Source organism: Parasteatoda tepidariorum, chromosome 6 (assembly GCF_982258835.1).
Source record: "Parasteatoda tepidariorum strain Cologne lab strain chromosome 6, Ptep-v5.0, whole genome shotgun sequence".
Classification (NCBI taxonomy): Eukaryota; Metazoa; Arthropoda; class Arachnida; order Araneae; family Theridiidae; genus Parasteatoda; species Parasteatoda tepidariorum.
The window spans coordinates 45,632,844-45,654,598 of record NC_141760.1 but is presented as its reverse complement, the minus strand read 5'-3'; the positions used below and the strand labels follow the sequence as shown (position 1 = coordinate 45,654,598).

General features: G+C 27.8%; 1 protein-coding gene across 7 annotated transcripts in view; it reads right to left on the bottom strand.

Moving 5' to 3' along the window:
- LOC107456278 (cytosolic carboxypeptidase 1) overlaps nucleotides 1–21,755 on the bottom strand; it is a 77,729-nt gene that overhangs the window by 10,957 nt on the left and 45,017 nt on the right. For 6 of the 7 annotated variants that reach the window (XM_043039430.3, XM_071178729.2, XM_071178728.2 and 3 more), the window contains 13 exons: nucleotides 21,359–21,481; nucleotides 19,320–19,466; nucleotides 18,555–18,782; nucleotides 16,832–16,908; nucleotides 16,498–16,596; nucleotides 13,376–13,968; nucleotides 10,413–10,544; nucleotides 8,531–8,609; nucleotides 6,804–6,960; nucleotides 3,182–3,414; nucleotides 2,196–2,319; nucleotides 2,037–2,108; nucleotides 1,440–1,542 (listed from right to left, as the gene is read on the bottom strand). In XM_043039430.3, the coding sequence (XP_042895364.2) occupies nucleotides 1,440–1,542; nucleotides 2,037–2,108; nucleotides 2,196–2,319; nucleotides 3,182–3,414; nucleotides 6,804–6,960; nucleotides 8,531–8,609; nucleotides 10,413–10,544; nucleotides 13,376–13,968; nucleotides 16,498–16,596; nucleotides 16,832–16,908; nucleotides 18,555–18,782; nucleotides 19,320–19,466; nucleotides 21,359–21,481 (2,167 nt within the window). Of the gene's footprint in view, nucleotides 1–1,439; nucleotides 1,543–2,036; nucleotides 2,109–2,195; nucleotides 2,320–3,181; nucleotides 3,415–6,803; nucleotides 6,961–8,530; nucleotides 8,610–10,412; nucleotides 10,545–13,375; nucleotides 13,969–16,497; nucleotides 16,597–16,831; nucleotides 16,909–18,554; nucleotides 18,783–19,319; nucleotides 19,467–21,354; nucleotides 21,482–21,755 lie in introns of all 7 variants that reach the window. The other variant, XM_043039432.3, reaches the window with a different exon arrangement.

The window sequence follows — 21,755 nt, the reverse complement described above, 5'->3', positions numbered from 1 at the left end:
AAAAATAGTCTTATAATGTTTAACATATATCTATTCCACATTAAAGCAACTGAGATTGAAAAAATATTAATAAAAATGGAGAATATAAATTTGGTTAAAAAAATTGATGAATAATTTTAAATTACTGAAAAATGATATTTTGGAATTTAATAAACTGCTGTTTGTAGAAAATGCAACACCATGAAAGAATCATCAGAATCAAATGAAATTTAATGCAGAAACGACTTGTACTGATACAAATAAATGATGAAATTTTCAAAACAAAAGAAACAAATTAAGCGTCCGAAATCAGTATTTGGTGCAGCCACCACGCGCTGCAATAAGTGCTGCTATACGACGTGGCATGGAGTCAAACAGATGTTGAATATCTGCTTGAGGAAGAGAATTCCATATCGCTTGTATGCGCAACCAAAGTTCGTCTTTGGTTATTGAGATTACCCTCAATTCGTATCAAATTGGATCGTCCATGATACGAAATCGCACCCCAGACCATAACTCCGGGTGTTCGACCACTATGTCGTTCAATAATACACTCAGGAAGGCAGCGTTGACCGGCATAACGTCTAACACGAACACGGCCATCATGGGTCCACAAATTGAAGCGTGATTCATCTGAAAAGACAACTTGGTGCCAATCAGCTCGCCAGTCTCTGTGCTCAAGAGCCCACTGCCGACGCAGCCGTCGATGATCCGCCGTGAGGGGAATCCTGTATAATGGCACCCTTGCACGCAATCCACGGCGCAGCAGACGACGACGAATTGACGAAGTCGACAATTGTACACCTGTAGCAGTAGACCAATGTGCTGCCAGCTGCCTGGAGGAAGCTGTGCGATCATTCACCGCCATGCGGAGCAGGTGTCGATCATCGCGCTCTGACGTCACCTTCTGTCGTCCAGTGCCTGTTTTTCGAGTTGTTCGGTGCTCGTCGGTCCACTGCTTCCAAACTCGCATCACTGTGGAACTGTTCCGCTGCATACGAGCTGCTATTGCGCGATAGGAAAATCCTCCTTCTCGAAGGCCGATTATCCTCCCTCGTTCAAACTCCGTAAGTTGCTTGAATTTCTTATTCTTCCGTCGTGGAGGCATACTCAGGTCTCACTAAACGTTTGCCACTAACAAATAATCATAGACTATTTTCAACGTCCCGCTACAGCACTTTATTTATACGCTTTCAGCATCAATTCAGAGGGCGCTGCGCGCGCCACGCACGCGCGATGGCTCTGAAACTTTATTAATTTGCATAATATCCTATAATTGACATTTGCTGCGAATTTCATTTGATTCTGATGATTCCTTCATGGTGTTGCATTTTCTACAAACAGCAGTTTATAATATTTGAACAGCAGTAAACTACCAACACTTTTATAACAAAAATATGTAATTTAAAAATGATAAATGTTGTACAAAAAGACGCAAGAACAATAAAATGCATAATTACCAGCCATTGATAACTCCGTCAGGATTTAGCATAGGAACAATTTTAAAAATATACATTTCTCTTAATTTTTCACCTTTCTTGCTGAGCAAAAAATCTAATACACCTGAAACAAATGTTATAATTAAGAATAGTTAACTAATTTTTGTTTAAAGTTTTTAACAGAAAACCATTCCATATAAACATGGTGCTTTCTTTTTAAAAAACATAATTAATAGAGAATGATCTAGGTGTTAGCATTTAAAACAAAAAGCCAAGTACAGCATTTAGACTGTTTTTTTTTTTTTTTTGTTATTTGCTCACTCAAAAGTAATTTTCTTAATGAAAGTTTTCAATAATAAATATTACAAAACAGAGCAATAAGCTTTCTCCAGATTTCTTTCATTTAGGATGAGTCTAAGGATACAATTCAGGTTTCAAATACAAAAATTTGAAATTATTAAATGATAATAATAAACATATTTATCTCATCACTTTTAATATTTCCTCATTTAATCAAAATTTAATTTTTGCTAAATAATAATCTACAATATTGATAAAAAATAAATTCCATAAAAATAAATGCATGCTATGATGATAGAATAAGGAAGCATAAAATACCTTTCATAACCCAAGAAGAGTTGCTTTCACCGGAATGGACTCTTGCACTGAGAAATATGTATGGGCGCTTGCCTAAAGTATAAACAGAAAAAGATTTGTTATTTTCTCAGGAAAACAAAAAATAAAATTAAAAATAAATTGCAAAAAAGTGATGCTTACTATCTACTGGCTTAGAAGTGATTGTTAACAATGGCACACTATTACCAGACAAAGTTTTGCAAAGCTCATCTTTTTTTAAGTAAACAGTTGAATCATAACTATTGGTCCAGCAGTAGATATGAGTCTAAAAACAAAATATAAAAATTAAATTAAAATTTTTCGACTTTTTTTTCTTCAGAGGAGTAACTTTACGCATTTTATATCAATTGGTGGAGTTATAAATTTAGATAAAGATCATTGAAAGCAAGAATAAATGCCTACATCATTAAACAGTAAAAATAATAATGTAATAATAGAGATTTTCAATTATTCATAAATTTAAACTACATTTCATAAAGTAAATAACGTCACACTTGGGAAACATTTTAATTTGTCAAATTGGGCATAATTTTGATTTTAGATTTTATTTTTAAAAAAAACAATATATTTTTATTTAAAAAATATATACAATATTTAGCCACAGTTTATTTATTTGGCATATCACTTATTATTTCCTAATATTTTTTTAGTATTTCTAACAAAACTGTAAGAACTTTGAAATATTAATCAATAAGAATAAAATACTGAACAATAATTTTAATTCTATGACACAAACTTGGAAAAAACGATGCACACTTTTATATAATAGCCTATGTATGAAATAAATAATTATTCAACAACTAGAAATTTTCTAGTTATTTCAAATATTTTCTGTTTTATTTTCATGTTTTTTCCTGGATAACTGTTCTGCTCTATCAGACGTTTATAATAAATACTTCAGTCTCATTTTTTAATAGGAATCGCAAAATTCATCTAGTTTGATTTTTTGTTTAACTAAAAATGTTTAAAATAGTATCAAATGAAAACTACTACAGCATTTTGAATTTTCTCTATTTTATAAATATCAGGTTAAAGTCTTAAAATACATAATGAAGAATGTTAGTGAGTACACAAAAAACTTAAAGCAATAAATAAAAAAGAAGAAAAGAAATTTAATTAATACATACCAGAAGAGTAGTAAAGGTATAGGGATAATGATAAGCAATATAGCAAACATCATTTGCATGTTGAAAGTTGATTGTAAATGTCAAGGTGTAGAAAGGTTTGCTACGAAGAATAGAGTTTGTAGATGGGCTTTGAGTGTAATGATTTCTATAGTAACATATATTGGAACCTACTCGTGTCCAACCTTGTTTCTTTTCCATGTGATTCCTTACAGAGAACATAACAGGGCACATTCCTAATAAAAAAATTTGATTCTTTTAAAATTAAATATCAAACTAGATCCCATTGAAAGAAAAGTATTTTGCATTCATACATTTCAATAATTAGTTTTTTCTCTCCAGATTTTGCATCACTTTTACTTGCATTTTTCTTAGCTTTACTTTTAATGTCAATTTAAAACTGGAAAATTTAAAACTAAGTTGTTATTCAAAGTAAATTTAGAATAACAACTTAGGGATGGTTGTGGTTGGAAATAATTGTAAAAATTTTTATTTTCATTTCAATAAAAAAAATGTTAAACTAAAAATAAAATAAGACGTTTATTTAATTTTTAACAAAAATTTAACAAATATTATTATTAACAAATATTTAATTTACAAATATTAATTAACAAATATTTAATTTTTTCTAAAAAAAAAAAGTTTTTGTAATATTTTTCAAATATTTTAATTATATTTTTAATACAGAATTTTATTGCTATTTTATTTTAAACTACATGAAAGTATTAAGGGCGTAACTCCATATTTACATTTGCTGTGTAAAATACATCAAAATTAACTTATAAATTCTACTCAATTCACATATTATTACAATACAATAATTTAAACAGAAACTTACATCATGGCATTAATTATATTACTAAAATCAGTTTCAAGTCTGCCCTTATTAGTTAGGACTTCTTTTAGAAATAAGTAAAACAGAAATAAGTCAGTTCTTTCATTGCTCATTCAGTATTTTTCTTCCAGAAAGTAATGTTTTAAATACACTCAACAACTGATCAAAACAATATTTTAAAGAGAAAAAAAGATGGGAAATAAGATAAATAAAATAATGGCTCAACGACATCGAAAATGACCCAAACACCTTAAAGATTAGAAATTAAAAGGGAGTTTCCATGTATAGGAGGCACTGGCATTTGTCAGCTGTTGAGGCAACCAAGGCCTGCAAAGGGCTGTTGTGCTGACAAAGAAGAAGAAATAAAATAATTTTAATCAACCATTTTCAACCCATGGCATATTTTTAAAACAACTTCAAAGTTTCAAGTTTCTAACCTCTATTTCAAATAAAATGTAATACAGTAGAACCTCGATTGATCGTTTCTCGTGCAACCATGCATTGCAAAAGACAAATACAAGAAAACGATGAATGAGGGTCAACATAAAATATGAAATAGACTTGAAACAGTGTAAAAAATAATGAATTTATAAAAATAATACAGAACTAAAAGATTTACAATTAGTATATAAAATTAAAAGTGGAAAATGTATGTTTTTAATGCAAAAATATTTACGATGCAAAAGAACGATGAATAAAAATATTTTTTTGTTTATAACATTTTGAAATTTTAATTTAAACATACTTTTTTCATATCAATTTGAACAATAAATTTTAACCATTTGTAACTGATTGTCGCTCTTTTTCTATAATTAGTGTGAATACAAAAAGTTTCTCATTGTTTGAAACGTTTTGTGGCTTTCTAAGGAAGATGGCACTGATTCACTGTCTTATTGTCGTATTGATTCACTGTCAAATAAAATGTAATACAGTAGAACCTCGATTGATCGTTTCTCGTGCAACCATGCATTGCGAAAGACAAATACAGTACAGAACCCGTTATCCGGAAATCAGAAAACCGGAAAACCAAAAAACCGGAACGAAATTCGTAAATTTTTCCGCCATTTTTAAAAAAAAAAAAATTTTTTTTCCCTCATAACATTTTAGGATTTTTCTTTCTTTTTGGAAAGATGTTTACCTTACTATCATTTTGTAAATAATCATTAGTGTATTACTTCGTTTTTTCTTCTTTTTAAGATTATTTCCAAATATTATTTTTTTAGTTGGGTTTAACAATAAAAAAAAGGCTTTTTGTAACGATTCAGAAAACCGGAAAAATCAGTTATCCGGAATAGCGATAGTCCCGATCGTTCCGGATAATCGGTTCCCTACTGTACAAGAAAACGATGAATGAGGGTCAACATAAAATATGAAATAGACTTGAAACAGTGTAAAAAATAATGAATTTATAAAAATAATACAGAACTAAAAGACTTACAATTAGTATAAAAAATTAAAAGTGGAAAATTTATGTTTTTAATGCAAAAATATTTACGATGCAAAAGAACGATGAATAAAAACATTTTTTTGTTTATAATATTTTGAAATTTTAATTTAAACATACTCTTTTCATCTCAATTTGAACATTAAATTTTAACCATTTGTAACTGATTGCCGCTCTTTTTCCATAATTAGTGTGAATACAAAAAGTTTCTCATTGTTTGAAACGTTTTGAGGCTTTCTAAGGAAGGTGGCACTGATTCACTGTCTTCATCATTATTTGCACTTCAGTTTCAGTAACCAAATTTTCAGACAACACCACACAACAAATTTCATCAACTGACCCATGAATCTCAAACGTGATGTTTGAGGCATTTTATCCATGCTCTAATAAATAATAATTTTTTTTCCATCATAATTAGTAGGAGTTAATGTTTTTCTTCTCAAAACAAGCAACTTAAATTTTTTTCCCTTTAAATAATGCTGGTAATATTTCTGAATGATAAAAACAAAAATTTTCTAGTTTCTAAAAAGATTTTTACAAATTTTCGTTGGTTGGTGTCGTATCCTCTATTGAATCATATTTCATGGTTTGCTTGAATATTTTTTGCTATTTCTATGGCATTAAAAGAATACAAATCCTCTTCTGTGGGGTAGTTTAAGAGGTGAAGGCCTGCAGTGACTGCAGGGCAGTTAAAAACATGATATGGTGTCAGTTCCACATTAAGACAGTTGCCACAGTTTTGATATTTTCTAGTCCCATCTGTAGAAATTTTCATGTTTTTATGATGTTTTGTTCTTAGTCTGATGAGAGTAGTGGCTGTCTTCCTATCGATGTCAAGATTACTTATTTGATCGTAGGCTTTGATTTTTAAAGGGGTGAATAGTCTTGACTTTGCAAAAGCATTTGCATCTGCCAACGTGGTTGGGATTGAATTTTGATTTAGATCTCTGGCATTTTTAGCCAAGGAATCAGCTATTTCATTGAACTCTAGGTTCACATGGGCAGGAATCCACTGCAAGAAGCAATTTTTCTGGAGACGCTAAAGTTGTCCAAGTTGTTCTATGATATTCAGGATAAGGCTTGAGGTACCTTTGCTGAGGGCCTGTAAGACAGACCTGCATTTACAAGTTTTAATAACATTATAAGAATAATATTTTTGTCGTGACCATTAAAATAAGATAATACATACGGGGCAACAAAAGATGCGGGAACGATAGATTGGGGTTTGAATTTATCTAAAGTAACTCTTTGGGTTCTTACTTAAGTAAAAGGTGATTTCAACACATTCTTATTAAAAAAGTTTTTTTTTAAATTAAAAATAAATGACAATAGTGAATGGTTATAACCTTCATTGAATTGGCTAGTTGATTTTTCCATATTTATGATGTTGAAAGTATATGGGAAGTTTGCTTTCATTCCAGATACTTCAAAATAAAACCACTGGATATGAGTTTTGGAATTGATGTCTGGATTAAGAATGAGATCATATACTCCTCCACCTTTCTGTAAAACATGAAATTACTTATAAATAAATACACATATTATAAGTATTTCAAAGAAATATATCAAAGGATAAAAAAACAATATTCAATACAATTTTTTTAAAAGAATCATTAAATGATTAATTACTGTAAAAATACAATGTAAGTATAAATATTAGATAAAAAAAAAAACTTGTATATGAAAACAAAGTGATTAAAAAACATTGATATATTGAGGAAAAGAATTTTTACACTATTACATTATTACTTTGAAAATGTAGATTTAAAATTTCTAGCATTTTTTTACATAGATAGAATTTTTTTAAAAATTATTTTTCTCAATTATTGGAGAAATTATTCCTATTTAGAATATTTGTAAATACCAATTAATTTTGATACATGTTTCTTTGATGCTAATTATTTTTCTTTGGCACTGCAGCCCAGAAGAGGCCAAGTCTTTCTAAACCATCAGCAACAATTTTTGCCTATCCAGGCACTACAGATTTCCAGTTCCTAACAACCAGCAGGCTGTGGTAATTTTCAACATTTTTAAGCTATCTAATGGCTTCCCATTCTCTTTTCCTGACTTCTTAGGACATGCTAAATATGTAAGACAACAGTGAAAGAATAGTCTTCTAAACAGTGTAAGAATCCAAACCATCTAGAACAATAAATTTTAATGATATGTCCTTTCAATTTAATGCAAAGTGTTTGCCAGACATCATTTTCATTCCCAACACTAAACACTTTACTTAAAGCTTTCCTCTCAAATACCAGCAGCTGCTGCTTTGGTAAGTGACAAACACTCATATGTATCACAGCCACACCAGATTAGTGGCTACATCATAATTTTATAAATAGTGATTTTCATTGTTTGTTTGAGAAGTTTTGATTTAAGTATTCTTTTTAGCCCACCCTATAAAACATCTGTTTGCTATCTTAATGCGACTATTGATCGATGCATCTATGCCATTATTTTCATTCACTTAAGTTTCGAGGTATTTAAATTTTGCGACTCTTTTGAACATTAATCATTTATTGCAAGGAATTCAAGATTAGACATTCTTTCAGATATTTCCGAATATTTGATTTTTGAGTTTCATTGATTGGTAAGCCCATGTCTTTAGCAGCTGTCTCAAGAACAATATCAAGAAGACAAATGTTTTAATGAACTGTTTTGGTTTGCCTACGATGTTAATGTTCTCACATATGCCTTCAAAGAACATCAAAACTAACAACAAGAAATAAGTACTTTATCACTGTTGAACAGAAGGCCACAGGTTTGATTTTTCCTCCCCTAATATCATTCCTAAATGTGTTTCATGCATTGATCTGGATGTCTGGGAGAGTTTCCACATCATCATTTATTTTATTTTAAGACTTGTAGGGCAATTATATTTTCATATTTCAAATTAGTTAAAAAAAAAACTTTAAATTTACAACATACTGAAAAAATGTATAATGTAAGTAAATTTGAAATTAAAACTATATGATATACAGCAGAAATGAAAGCATTGGGATAGTTTCAATATACATATATATAAGTTATCTAAGAAGTTATTATGATTAAGACAATTGTACAGTCATCTCACCCAAAAAACTTTGCGAAGATTTCCACTTTCAAATCTTGACTCGAACTGCAAATATTCTGATTGCTGATCACAGTAAATTCTGAAATTTAAAACATTAATAGAATCCTTTTTAAATAATAAAAGTTAAAAGAAATTTTTTTCTAAAAAACAAAACTGTCTGACGTTCAGCTTTAACTTGAGTGTATTGATTTTTTATAAAATAAAATTACTCATGTAAAATGTTTAGAATAAAAGTTATTTAAAGCTAGAAAAGTTATTACATAGAGATGTTTTAACAACGAAAACAACTTTACACAAATGGAAATAATTTTAAAATTGAAAACAAAATGGTGAAAATGAAAATATTGTAACTATATTGTTAATAGGTATTATTTCCTAGTTTTTTTTTTTCATCACTTAACCTTTATATTTAAACTCAAGTATTTTTTTCAATAAATATATACTTAAAATCTTTTCTTCGAAAAACCCGTGTAATAGATATCATTACTCTTAAAATAGATTCAAACTGCATAATAAATAATTATTAATGTGATATAAATATTTCCAATGATTTCTCAGGAGCAAGTTTATAATTATAAATGCAGCATTTAAATGAGCCTTAAAGTTTCATTTTTTACCAAATAATATAAATCACATAACTATTCATTTGATTAGAAGATTAATTGTTTTTTGCTTTATATAGCCAAATAGGTTGTCCCGATGAGGATAAGATGAGTGGCAATCACCCTCACTCCTTAATAATAATCATTCACTCTGCATAAAATGTGAGAGGACACTGGGTCTTGGAGCTTTTAATAGTCCAGTCGACTTTTTCAATATTTTCGCCTTTTTTCAAATGATCCATCTCCAATCTTTTTCTTTCTAAACTTTTGAAGATAAAAACCTAGCATGATGATGAAATTCAGATAAAATAGCCTCTAGTTGGCCAACTTATGGATATCAGCTTTGTATATTAAATTAAATAACTTATTAGAGTTATGAAACTTAGTATTGCTGTCTTAAAACAACAAAAGTCTTTTGCCAACTTGGGTATTATCTTAACTTAAGAGTCCTCAGTAATCTTCCACCATAACCTTGAAGAATAACTATCTTTTTTCCCACATAAATATGTTTACACTGCTATTTGCATGAAGTAATTGAGTAAATTAAAAGATTTTAATATGTACTTATTTCGAAATTAAATTTCTAAATAATAGGTGTCATAATTAAGTTTTCTAAAAAAGTAACTCAAAACTTAATTTTCAGTTACAATAATTGGATTAGTTTAAAAAAAGTGAGTTAGAAATTTTATCATTTATCTCAAATATAAACAATCATAAATTTTAACATAAATGATAAGGTGATATATCATAAGTTTTTTTAGTTTAGATTTTAATTCTGATTAGGAGTTTTTCTTCAGACACAAGAGAGTAATTGGCTGACATCAAATGTTACATAAAAAATAGCTAATGTTTATACTATTTTTAAGAACGATTTCAAACCTAATTTATCATAAATGATAGATGCAATGGTAATATATATTATTTGTTTAATTAAAATAATTATAAAACATTCAAAAAACAACATAATTTAGATAAATACAAACTACACTTGTGAAAAGACATTTTTAATATTTTAACAATGAGATATAATTTAAAAATTCCACACACAAATTACATTAACATTATCATGTCTTGAAGCATAAAATTAATGCAAAAGCAATTTAACAAATTATATTTGAATTTTAACACAAAAATAAACACACACAACTATACCAGAACAACAACCATAACAAATGCCATATTCACAAGACTAAATAATCTCACCAAATCCGACATATGTATTTTAATATAAAAAGTGAGAAAAAAATAATACAAAAAAATAAAGACTTTGATAGTTTTACCTTTTGCAATCTTTGTTATGAAGTGGATTAGAGCTTGGCACATTTTCACAAAGTAAATTATCAAGATTGTAAATATCCGTAAATAGAAAATCATTCTGAGCCATTTCTTCTGCATGCTGATAAATTTTTTCCCTATAAGAAGTAGGTTATTTACACTTTTATAAGAGACACAAATCAAATTTGAAAATCTGATTATCAAGAATGGAAAATCTATAAAAATTTGGTTTTTATAAAATTATGTTACAAGTATGTAATTACATTAAAATTTATATTAGGATAAAATTAATAATAAGATATTCATATATTTTAAGTTAATAGCTGTGTAGCCCTATAGTTTCAGGGGTCTGTCCAGACATTTTGTGAAAGATCCATTTTTGTAAAATTAAGAAAAAATTACTCGTAATTTGTGAGTATAAAATAAACGTCAAGTCACATTCTTTCAACCAGGGTCCGTTTTTGTGAATTTGTGAAAAATAGGGTCCGTTATTGCAAAAAAACTTTTTCCAGGAGTTTTTAAATTGTAAAGACATACAAGATTATGCTCAACACTGTAAAATTACAATTAAAAAAATTAAATTTTAAAAAATAAACAGCAAATGCAGTTACTAAATTAGCGATGCAACATACAAATATTTGGTATTTAGCCTATACTGCTGAACGCAGAATATTCATTTCGGACAAATAAAGGAAAAAGCGTCTGCCAAAGACAAAATTTAGTTGGTTTACATCTGTCTTTATTCCCCCCCTTCCTGGGAAGGGTTTATTCGATTAACAAAACAATAATGAAGATAAACAAATTTGTGAAGGGTCCGATTAAAGGATAAATTATTTTGTGAAGGGTCCGTTTTTAAGTTAAAATGTTTTGTGAAGGATCCGTTTTCAAGAAAAGATATTTTGTGAAGAGTCTGCTAACGAACCCAAATTTCTTCTAAACAGACCCCAGAGTTTAAAGAGCAAATATTTAGCATTACTAAACTCAATACACCAACAATATTTAACGTAATATATTTAATCTATCTTAACTATGGTGGGATATGCTTTCAAATAATACTCTAGATTTTTTTTTAAAGATTAAGGTTAAGAATATAACTTTTAGTCAGCAATTTATAATTAAAAAAAGATACAACTAAAATTACAGAAATCCCAATTCTTCAATACAATTCAATGAAGGTTAAACACATATTGATAAAAGCTACAATATCAAGAAGGAAAAAAAATGTACTGTGAATGAAAAAATAAACCCACACTAAAGAAATGAGATATATGTTAAATCTATAAAATTTTAGCTGTACAATTCTATACATTCAGAGTAGTAAAGGAATTGATACTGTAGGATGTACAATTCACTAATCTATTTTGTGTAAGCAAAGAGATTCTTTTCGAACAGTACTATTGTAAAAATTTTAATTTTGCAAGTACTTATGCTATTACCCTTTAGATGCCTTAATCATATATTTACTTTCAGAGGTTCTTAATATTGATCGACTCTTTCGAAATTAACAGAGCGCGATTTTCAAATAAAAGGATTAAGTGTCATAACAAATAGTCATTAAACTAGAAATTAAGTCCAATTTAGGGACACTGTTTTTTTCCTTTGATCAATGTAATTTTACAAAGTATTTTTTTAAGTTCTAAGAATAAACTAGATAATGAGAAACTGAACTGAAGAGGAAGAACTGAAAGAGAATATATACAGTTTAAGTTAATAAAAAAAAGAATATAATACAACAAAAATTACTTGATAAAGACTGAATATTTCCAAACATAGGCCGAGAATTTTTGGAAAATTTTTTAGAGTTAAAGTGAGAGATTCAGTTTACAATCGGATCTATTTATTTTCAAGGAAACATTATCAAGCTTAACTCAGAAAATTAAATGAAACTTTTACAAGCGTTAGAAGAATTTTTAAAATAAATCATATCCACAAAATTAGCTGGTGAATTGCATTGGGAGAAAAGTAAAATAATACTGAAAATCGGGTTAGGGTTACCAAAATCATACAATTATGAATACTTGGAGAATTTTCAAAACTCGAATCTTCAAAAAAAAGTATGTACATCCTTTAAAAATGCTATTGAATCTTTTCCACTTAGAGAATGTGTGTTTTTAGAGACTGTTTGGGCATTTTTTTCAATAATAATTCCATATTTCTTTTTGAAACTTTGGAGCTATTTTCTTGAAGCTTCATGTGGTATTTGTAATGCTACCGCTTTTTCATAAGTACAATTTTTCAAGTCTGACACACAGGCAACACAATGTGAATCTTCACAGGAATCTACACAGGCAACACAATGCGAAAAAATGTCAAAGCTATGTTGCGAAAAAAAGATAATTCCTATTTTGTGAAAACAAGGTCTTAGATGCATTCTTGAAACTAGGTTTTTAACTTTCTCATAAAACTGCCCTGAGAGAGTCTGGACAAAAGGAATAAATTTCTGGCACTTCTGCAGAGTAAAGCCCCTGCTTTCAACTAATTTAAACATAACATTTCCCCCCCTTTTTTTTGCACAAAGAGAAGTGTCTTATATTGCATTGCCTGTGAAATTGGCACTGTATAAGGTCAAAGGATTGAATAATCTTCCATATGCTTCAAATTTAGCATTTTTAAGTTTATTTTGCTTTCGAAATGAAAAATTTGCTGGAGAAACAAGTTTTAAGGACAACGAAGATATCAAGAAAACTGTAATGTCAGAACACAGAACATTTCAAAAGTTTACAAAAACTTTCACAGTTGAATACAGAAAAGCATTTCAGTAGATAGATTATTTCAAATTACCCAAAATATATGAAATGAGTATATAATCTACATACACACCCTATTTCCAAAATAATTTTATCAGTCATGGAAATTAATAGCTGCACCTTGTCCAAAAAGAAAAATTGGTATAAATCTAGGTTCAGAAATAATTTTTTCTTCATTCATACACTGAATTTTTTTAAAACCGCTTAAAATAATTAATTACCTTATAAGAAAAGGATCTGGTTTGAAAAATGGATAGTCTAATTCAGAATCAGGTGAACAGTTTACATAATCAGGGTAAGCAAGTTTCACATGAGGTGATACTGAAGTTGTATGCAGAGACTGTTTTTGATAGACATCAGAATAACAAACTTTGTCCAGAAGTTTTTTATTTTTAATCTCTTCTTTCGCATTCTCAATTAAAGTGAATCTTTCTAAGTCTGTTAAATGATAACTGCTATCACAAGTTATGTTAGAGGACGGTATAACATTAGTATCACAGCTTGGACTAGAATAATCAGTTTTCTTTGGAATTTTTGAACAGTTTGTTGGCCCACAAGATGAAACTGGAATCAAAGACAAAGTTTTTGGTGACTTTTCCTTCATGTGAAGAGATGAATCACTAGCAGGTTTGCGCATTTTACGTTGAGTTTCTTTTCTAGAAACTTGTACAAAGGAATGTCGTGGAATATTTTTTGGAATGATTGGATTCAGCTTTGTATCATTAAACTCGATTACAGTTGATGGAACAAATTTTTCATAAAACACAGTTTTGAAACAATTATTTTGTACATCATCCCCAGAAGTAAAATGAGGCTAAAATGAAAAGAGTATAATTAGGTAATATATAATTAAGACTATCAACATACAGTGCATAATATTTAAACTGAACACAATAATAAATTTTTTTATAGTTTTTGTGGTTTTAATAGAATTGTTAAATACTTTTAAATGAGCGATGTTATTGCAGAGCTTTAAAGCTTATACTTATCCACAAATCCTTTAAAGCAATACTTATACGCAAACATACATGATTATTGACGGTAAATAGATTATTACATCAAAATGACAGAAATTTTTTATTGTATAAACACAGATTTAGTTTCTTACTCTAATGAGATAAAATTAAGTCCAATAATTTTGCTCGGCTACAATTACGATTGTTTCCACAATTTGTGCTTTTAAATTCTCATTCAATTTTTAGTTCTTATGAATCCTCATTCATTATTTTTTGTCAAGCAGAATATTTAGCAATAGTGTGATAAGTTAAGTCTTAATATTGCTTTAGAGTTTTAAATATGTATTTTGTATTTCATATTTCAATTGCATATATTGTCTGGGTACAATTTTACATAATATTTATAATAAAAATAAATATAACTTATTAAAAGGCAAATTTACTGTTTAATAATTGTAAAACAGGAACATAAGATTTTTGTCCTATAATGTTGCATAATAAAGCAATACCATATATAACTGTTTGATAATGCAATATAGGGACAGAAATTTTAATTTCAATCCTTTTCTTTTGAACAATAATCACCATCAAATATATTATAACAAAGAGTATTGTTAGGAAGGGATATTAAATAAATACTACAGGTAATAACCACTAATACAGTTATATGCTTTTATGTTGAGGACAGTCAAATATATATGGTACTTCTTTGTTTCTCTGTGATATGTTACTTTTTTATCCAATGAAATTGCACAATCAATAAAGATATTAATTATTTTATCATGATGTACCGAGAGTAAAATAAAAGGAATATCTAATATAATATGTGCCTCCCGTACACTAGAGCAAGCAGAGAATACTGACTCGCCAGAGTTTATAAGTTACACCATATTTTTCAACTGCTCTCTTTTTTAAAATTTCAGTTGATATGAAATAAATCAAGCACACTAAAAATAATGTCATCCTCTTTATTTCAAATTGTTCAATCTTACAAGCCCTCTTTAAGTTCATACATCTCAATTAGCTTTTAGACCTATTGTTTTTAATCAATTTACCTTGTGCTATAAACTTGCTTGTATTACATCATTTCTACTTCTAGCAATATCCATACTGTAAAAAATTCTCAGGATTTTGTTTCCCAACTGGCTTATTTTCCCACTTTAAAAATACTATGCTCTCACTTTTGTTTCCTTTTTCACAAATGTATCTGTTTGCAGTACAATTGCTTAAAGGGATTTAACTATTATTTTATTAAAATTGAGGATATTACTACATTGCTTAATACCTGTGTCGAACAAATTACATTTAAGTTTAATGGTAAATTCGACAAACAAAATTGAGTTATTATCAAGATGCAAATTCCTCTCTCCTTTACATTTGTGAAATTTTTGTGCATTATTTCAAACAAGTATTTAAAAGAAATTAAATTCTCATGTTAATGTTTATACTCTTATGTCAACTCTCACGAGTTTTATTTCATTCATATAAATACCGATTTCCTTGTAAATGCTATCATTTCTGTCTCCTTGCCACACTCCACATGGAAATGTATTTTACATGGTTCGCCTCTTTTGGCCACTACAATCGTTTTAAGTGGCTCTATATTTGAGATCTCAAAGCATGTTAACTTCTTTCTACTTCAGTTGTGATGCAAATGATGTTTAAAACAAAAGAAAAAGTATAGCAATAGCAACATAAAAAAATTCCATAAACAATAAAAATTCATTAATAGTGTAAATTTGTAACTAAACTTTCTGTTAGACTAATCTTTTTTTTAAGAAAAAAGTTACCACATAAATTTTTTTTCAAAACTTAGGAATTCTTAATTGAATAAAAATTACAAAACTAAACAAAGCGTTTAGGTTAAAAGCAATGGGCATTACACAAATTAAAAGAATGTTACAACATGTAGATGATGAAGAATGAATGACGATGTAGATGTAAAAGATGTAGAATGAATAACGTTCTGGTAGTCCCTTTAACATTTAGAAATGACCTTGTGATTAATCAAATAAGAACCTGATGACCAAATAACTGTCAAACAATTTGCTGATAAGAAAAACATTAGTATCGTACCCACTCATTTCATTTTGCTCATGTTTCGGATAATCGATCAGGAAGAAAAACATTTATAGATCATATAGGACGATTGGGAGACTAGAACATTCCAATTTGAGAGTCCTAAGGCTTTAGATAAAATTTATTATAGCAACATTGCTTAAATTTTTCGACCATTATGCCTCAATAAAATATAATACAGAACCTCCAACAAATCGCTATGCCCCACCTGTCAAATTTAGCTAATTTTGTGAATGCAAATTATAGTTGGATACTTTTTGAACAGACCCTGCATTTGCTAAAATTAGCAATTATTTTAAAAAATATACCTTTAATGGATGGAATTCATTAATTTCTTCAAAAAATGAAGAGAACTGCTCATATGATTCCCCATATTGGGATTCAACAACATCAAAAGGTCGAAGTTCCTGCAATTAATAAAAATAACAGAAATAGCTGTAAAAAATAATAATATATAAAACCTATTGATTGAAATATGAAAATTAATAAAATTTACAGCAATATTAACACTGTTTAAATAAGGAAAAAAAGTTAAAATATGATTATCATTAAAGCAGAGTTTAAATAGTTGATTAAGAGTCATTTAAAAGAGTTAATAATCACTTTAAGCTAATAAATGCATTATACAAAAAAAATTCATACTTCATCTGAATCAGTTCCGCTATCGACAGAAGATAAATTAGAAGAACCTAAACTAACAGTGTCATCATTTTTACCATCTGAAATGCAAAAATAAATAAAATTAGAAATAATAAAAGAAAATAATAGCTGCATATACAATAATGATAAAATATCTGTTAATGAATTTCATATCAAATCAATTTTCATTCACCCAAATTTCAGTACATACATTAGAGAATATTTTCTGTTATAGTTTTTTCGTAAGTACAGAGCCCAAAAAATAAACGGACAACCCTGAAAACCTAATTAACAGATTGATCTAATAAATAGATCTTCTTCCAGATTGGGGCATCCCAGACCAAATATCTTAAGGATCAAAAATCTGAATACATCAAAAAAAAAAGGTATGTTCATTCAAAGAAAGTATGTTTCTGTATCTGATTTTGTTACTTAAAATAGTGTCTGAATAAATAAATTATTAAAGGTTACCCCCTCAAACCATTGATATTAAGTCCTACAACGTGACAATCCGATGGTTGGATAAAAAGTTATTCAAAGTTTTTTTTTTTTGCACTGTACACAACATTTATTTGTATTTTAAATCAATAATTTACATTTTGCACATTTTAATTGAAATTTATATCTCTATTATTGCCCTTGAGATAATAAAATATCAACAAGTATATAAAAATATTCAAGAGAACTAGATAACATAGAAAATATTTATAATTCTGATAAAAATGCTAAACGACTGGAAATTTCAGGACATGGTGTAATACATATATTGGCTTAATTAAAAGAAACCGAAACAAATGATGCACGGAATCCCTCTAAATGGTTCAAATGCACAGCAAAAATTAAAAGCAAACATATTGTTAATACGATGAAGTGAAATAAAAGATTTCCAGCAATCAAAATTAAGGAAAAAATAAATAAAATTTGAAGGTAGAGAAGAAAAAAAAGAACATCAGTTATATTTATCTAATAAGATCAAAATTTTACTGAATTTAATTTAAGAAACATAAATTTAATATTTCATATCAATATGAGCCAGAACTAGCACATTCTTTTTTACACCCGAGCTTACTTTAATAATGTAAGAAAACAGTAAATACAAAAGTTTATAAAACGTTTCAAGGTAGTATATTGAAAAGCATGCAATAACTGATAATGTTTAATAATATTTCTCTGTCAATAATAATCTTTTGCATTTACTCCATCAATGGTTATGTGAGCTTAATGCTTCCTTGCTTATACCTACTTCTTCTTTGGCAATAGTAATACTTATGATTTACACTTAAAATACATGTTCATATAGATAAAATGCTGTTAATACAATTTTTATCAGAAATACTAATAACAGGTATATTAATATGCCAGGAAAGGGAATGTAAAAAGTGTGAAAATTTTCTCACTCAGATTTATATATATATATATATATATATATATATTAGATTGATTAAATATTAAATTTGATTTCAAGGTCAACATAATGATAGGATTTTGAAATATCAATGTTATACAGTATTTACATAACAAATCTTTCATCATTTTGAATTTTCATATTGCAATTTCCTTTAATTGCTAATTATTTTAGTACCAATTTTTAAAGACATTGGTATAATAATGTACATGATGTAAATAAAATAAAATCTGATGAAAAATAATATTTGAAACTCAGCAATAATAATCAAAATTCGGGAAATAAAAATTATTATGATCTAATGAAGAAAAAAATTATTACCAGAGCTGTCAGACTCATTCATATAAAAGCATTCAGAAAAGGTAAAAGTGACAGGGTTGTTGAGTTTTCGCACAGGTAAAGGTCGAGCTGGTAAACATCGTTGGACAACAGTACTAACAAGTGATACCAATGAAATATAATGATTTCCAGTGAGATTCACAAGCGTTTTACACCATGATAATAGGGAAGGAATTGTTCCTGATGATAACAGTTTTTCACGCCCAAGCTCTAGAAAAAAAATTTGTAACATGAATAAAGATAAAACAAATTCAAATGAAAGGGAAGCATATATCAGTTTTTCTTAACTCCTGTTCAATTAAGTTTTATTTTTAGATAAAAGATTGTATTTTATTTCAACAATAATATATTAAAAAAAAAATTTTTTTTTAGTCCAATTGCATTCAGATAATTATCTGAATATTATTTGAATCATCCTTCTAAATATTTTTGCAAAAAGAAACAGTATAAAAATGAGACAAAAACTAAAAGAAATGTTGCTTAGCAGTAAAAGAGCACAAAAACAACAATGAAAAAGAAAGTTAATGTAAATAAAGTTTTGCCACAATAGATTTTTAAAAAATCATGTTAATCCATAAAAGCTGTGAAATTAATACACATTAGACTTGAATGGAATATAAATAAACTTTGAAAATATCTTAAACTTTTTAATCATAAAAATGACAACAACTGAATAAAAAATACATAGTTGCTTCCTTAACTTTTAATAAAAACCTCAAAATAATTATAGATATTAAAAATGCATACTTATCTGTGTTAGATGTACTAAAATACGTAGGCATATTTTACAGATTGAAGCATTAACTTTTGAGCAACTTGTAACATCAGTACCAAATATAATTAGCAGAATACGAGATACAACATCCTCTTTAACAAATTGGCGAGCAGAGTGTCCTAAAAAGAATGTTCATACATTTTAATCAAATCTCACATATCATATATAAGTCTGACAAAGGTCAAATTTAATAAAAACTTCAACATCCTAAATTATTACTAATTAAAATTTTTTTAGAAGAACTTAAACAAAATCAAATAAAAAAACAATTTTAACTAAATCAAATCAAAAATAAATTAAAACGAACTGTTTCATACATCAGTTGAAGTTGTTACATGTGAAGACTTGGCAAAATTATAATTACTAATGGTAATAACAAATTTCATATTCAGCACAATTTTATTAAATGACTAGCTTTATATCAATACATATCAATTGAAATATTTTATTTCAACTGGCTTACCACAATTCTAAAACTCAAAGTGCATATTGCAAAAAAAGGAAAATCCTGAATAACTAATGATCCCATTTTCAAGTACATACTGGGACTCAATGGTTCAAAGACCTATCTTTAAATATGCTAATTAATTAGTACAGATGATGTTACAAGAACATACTTCCTCTTCTGAGTAAACATGCTTTTTTTTTAATAAATTAATATTCTTGACCATCAAAATATGGAGATAGCCACCATCTGAAAAATATGGTCAGTATAGTTTTGACAAAGGAGCAGTTGAATGTTTAAATCCCTTAATGTTAATTTCACTTTTTTTAAATTTTGCCATCTCAAAAAAAAAAAAAATTCATGTTTTTAAATTTTTATTTCTCAAGAACTAAATATGAAGGGAATGATACCATTTATATTTAGGGTTTCCCCATTTACATAGATTAATATAGTGTAAAAATTTGTTTACTTAAAAGCTCAATTTTTGTTTTTAGCATGGAACTATTTTTGGATAAGTTTAATTTATAATCTCGTAGAAAAACATTTTATTCGCTTTTTAGCTTAAGAGATAATACGCTAAAAGTGAAATTCAGAATTAGTTGCATTTTAAGACACAAGAGGTTATTTAATAAATCTAGGTTCAAACTTTCGACCACTCTCTTTATTGAAATCATATTAAAGATTGAGGGTCAAAAATTCAAATACGTCAACCACAAAAAAAATTAATAAAAATTATAATAATATATATATATATATAAGTAGGATGATGTTGATGATCATTGATTAAGTCACTCAAAATCAATAACAATCACACTTATCCTTTAATAATTCATAAAGCTTTAACATTGAATCATGAGTCACACAGACTCATTCTCAGACCACACAGGTTAGTTAAACACTTACAACTTCTTTAAACACAAGTCACAAAGACTCAAACTTTAACCATCTAGGTTTTCCTTTGCATTTTCAAGAACTACTCTTCTTTCCAATCGATATAGTTCTAATAGTTTTATTAAGGACAGCAATATCTATCGGACTCACGCAGAGGTTGTTTCGTCTCGTTTATCACACACATATATATGCATATATATATATGCATATATATATATGCACATATATAGATGCATTTCAGAGAAAGTAGGTGTTTGAGTCAGATTTCATAACTTAAAGTACTATTATCATAATTTTAGTTATGAAATCTGACTCTTTAATAATTAATTAAATTAATAAGCATATTTAAGTGTAATGAATTAATATGCATCTTTAATCATTAATTAATAAGCCTATTTAAGTTTAGGCCATTGAATATACAGTATGTTTTGGTATGTGAAAATCTGATCATTAGTTCAAAAAATGTATAGGCTGTTTTTTTTTTATTGCAAACTGCACACAAAGCAATGCATTTTTTCCCTAATGCAAATTTTAAAAATCATAAAGAAAGTTTAAAAATTAGTTAAGTTCTAAAAATAAATAATTTGTTATGCATAAATTAAATAGTTAAAATGATAAAATTAAAATTATCTAATTAAAAATATTATGCTGCATTATGCACAGAAACATACTAACTAGTTCTAGTGGCTTCAGAAATAGCATTAAGAACTGGAATAATTGTGACTTTTTTTGGCTCTTCTAAAAAATGTATAAGTTCTCTAGGCAATCCATCTTTACTTAACTTCGTAGCATTAACAGCTAAAAACATATATATTGAAATTAGAATCACAATCTACAAACATTGATTATTTAATATGTATTTCAACTTTTTTAATTTTTGTAGAAAAACATAACATAAAGAGTTCTTTTCATTTAAATAAATAAAAAAGTGAGAATTTTAATTTTACTGCAGCTTAAAAAAATGTCTCAAGCTTTTTTATAAATTTTTAACACACCGATTTAGTAGTTAGTGTATTTATAGTTGATTATACATTTTAATAGTGTCACATATGAAAAATATATTTTTAGAAAA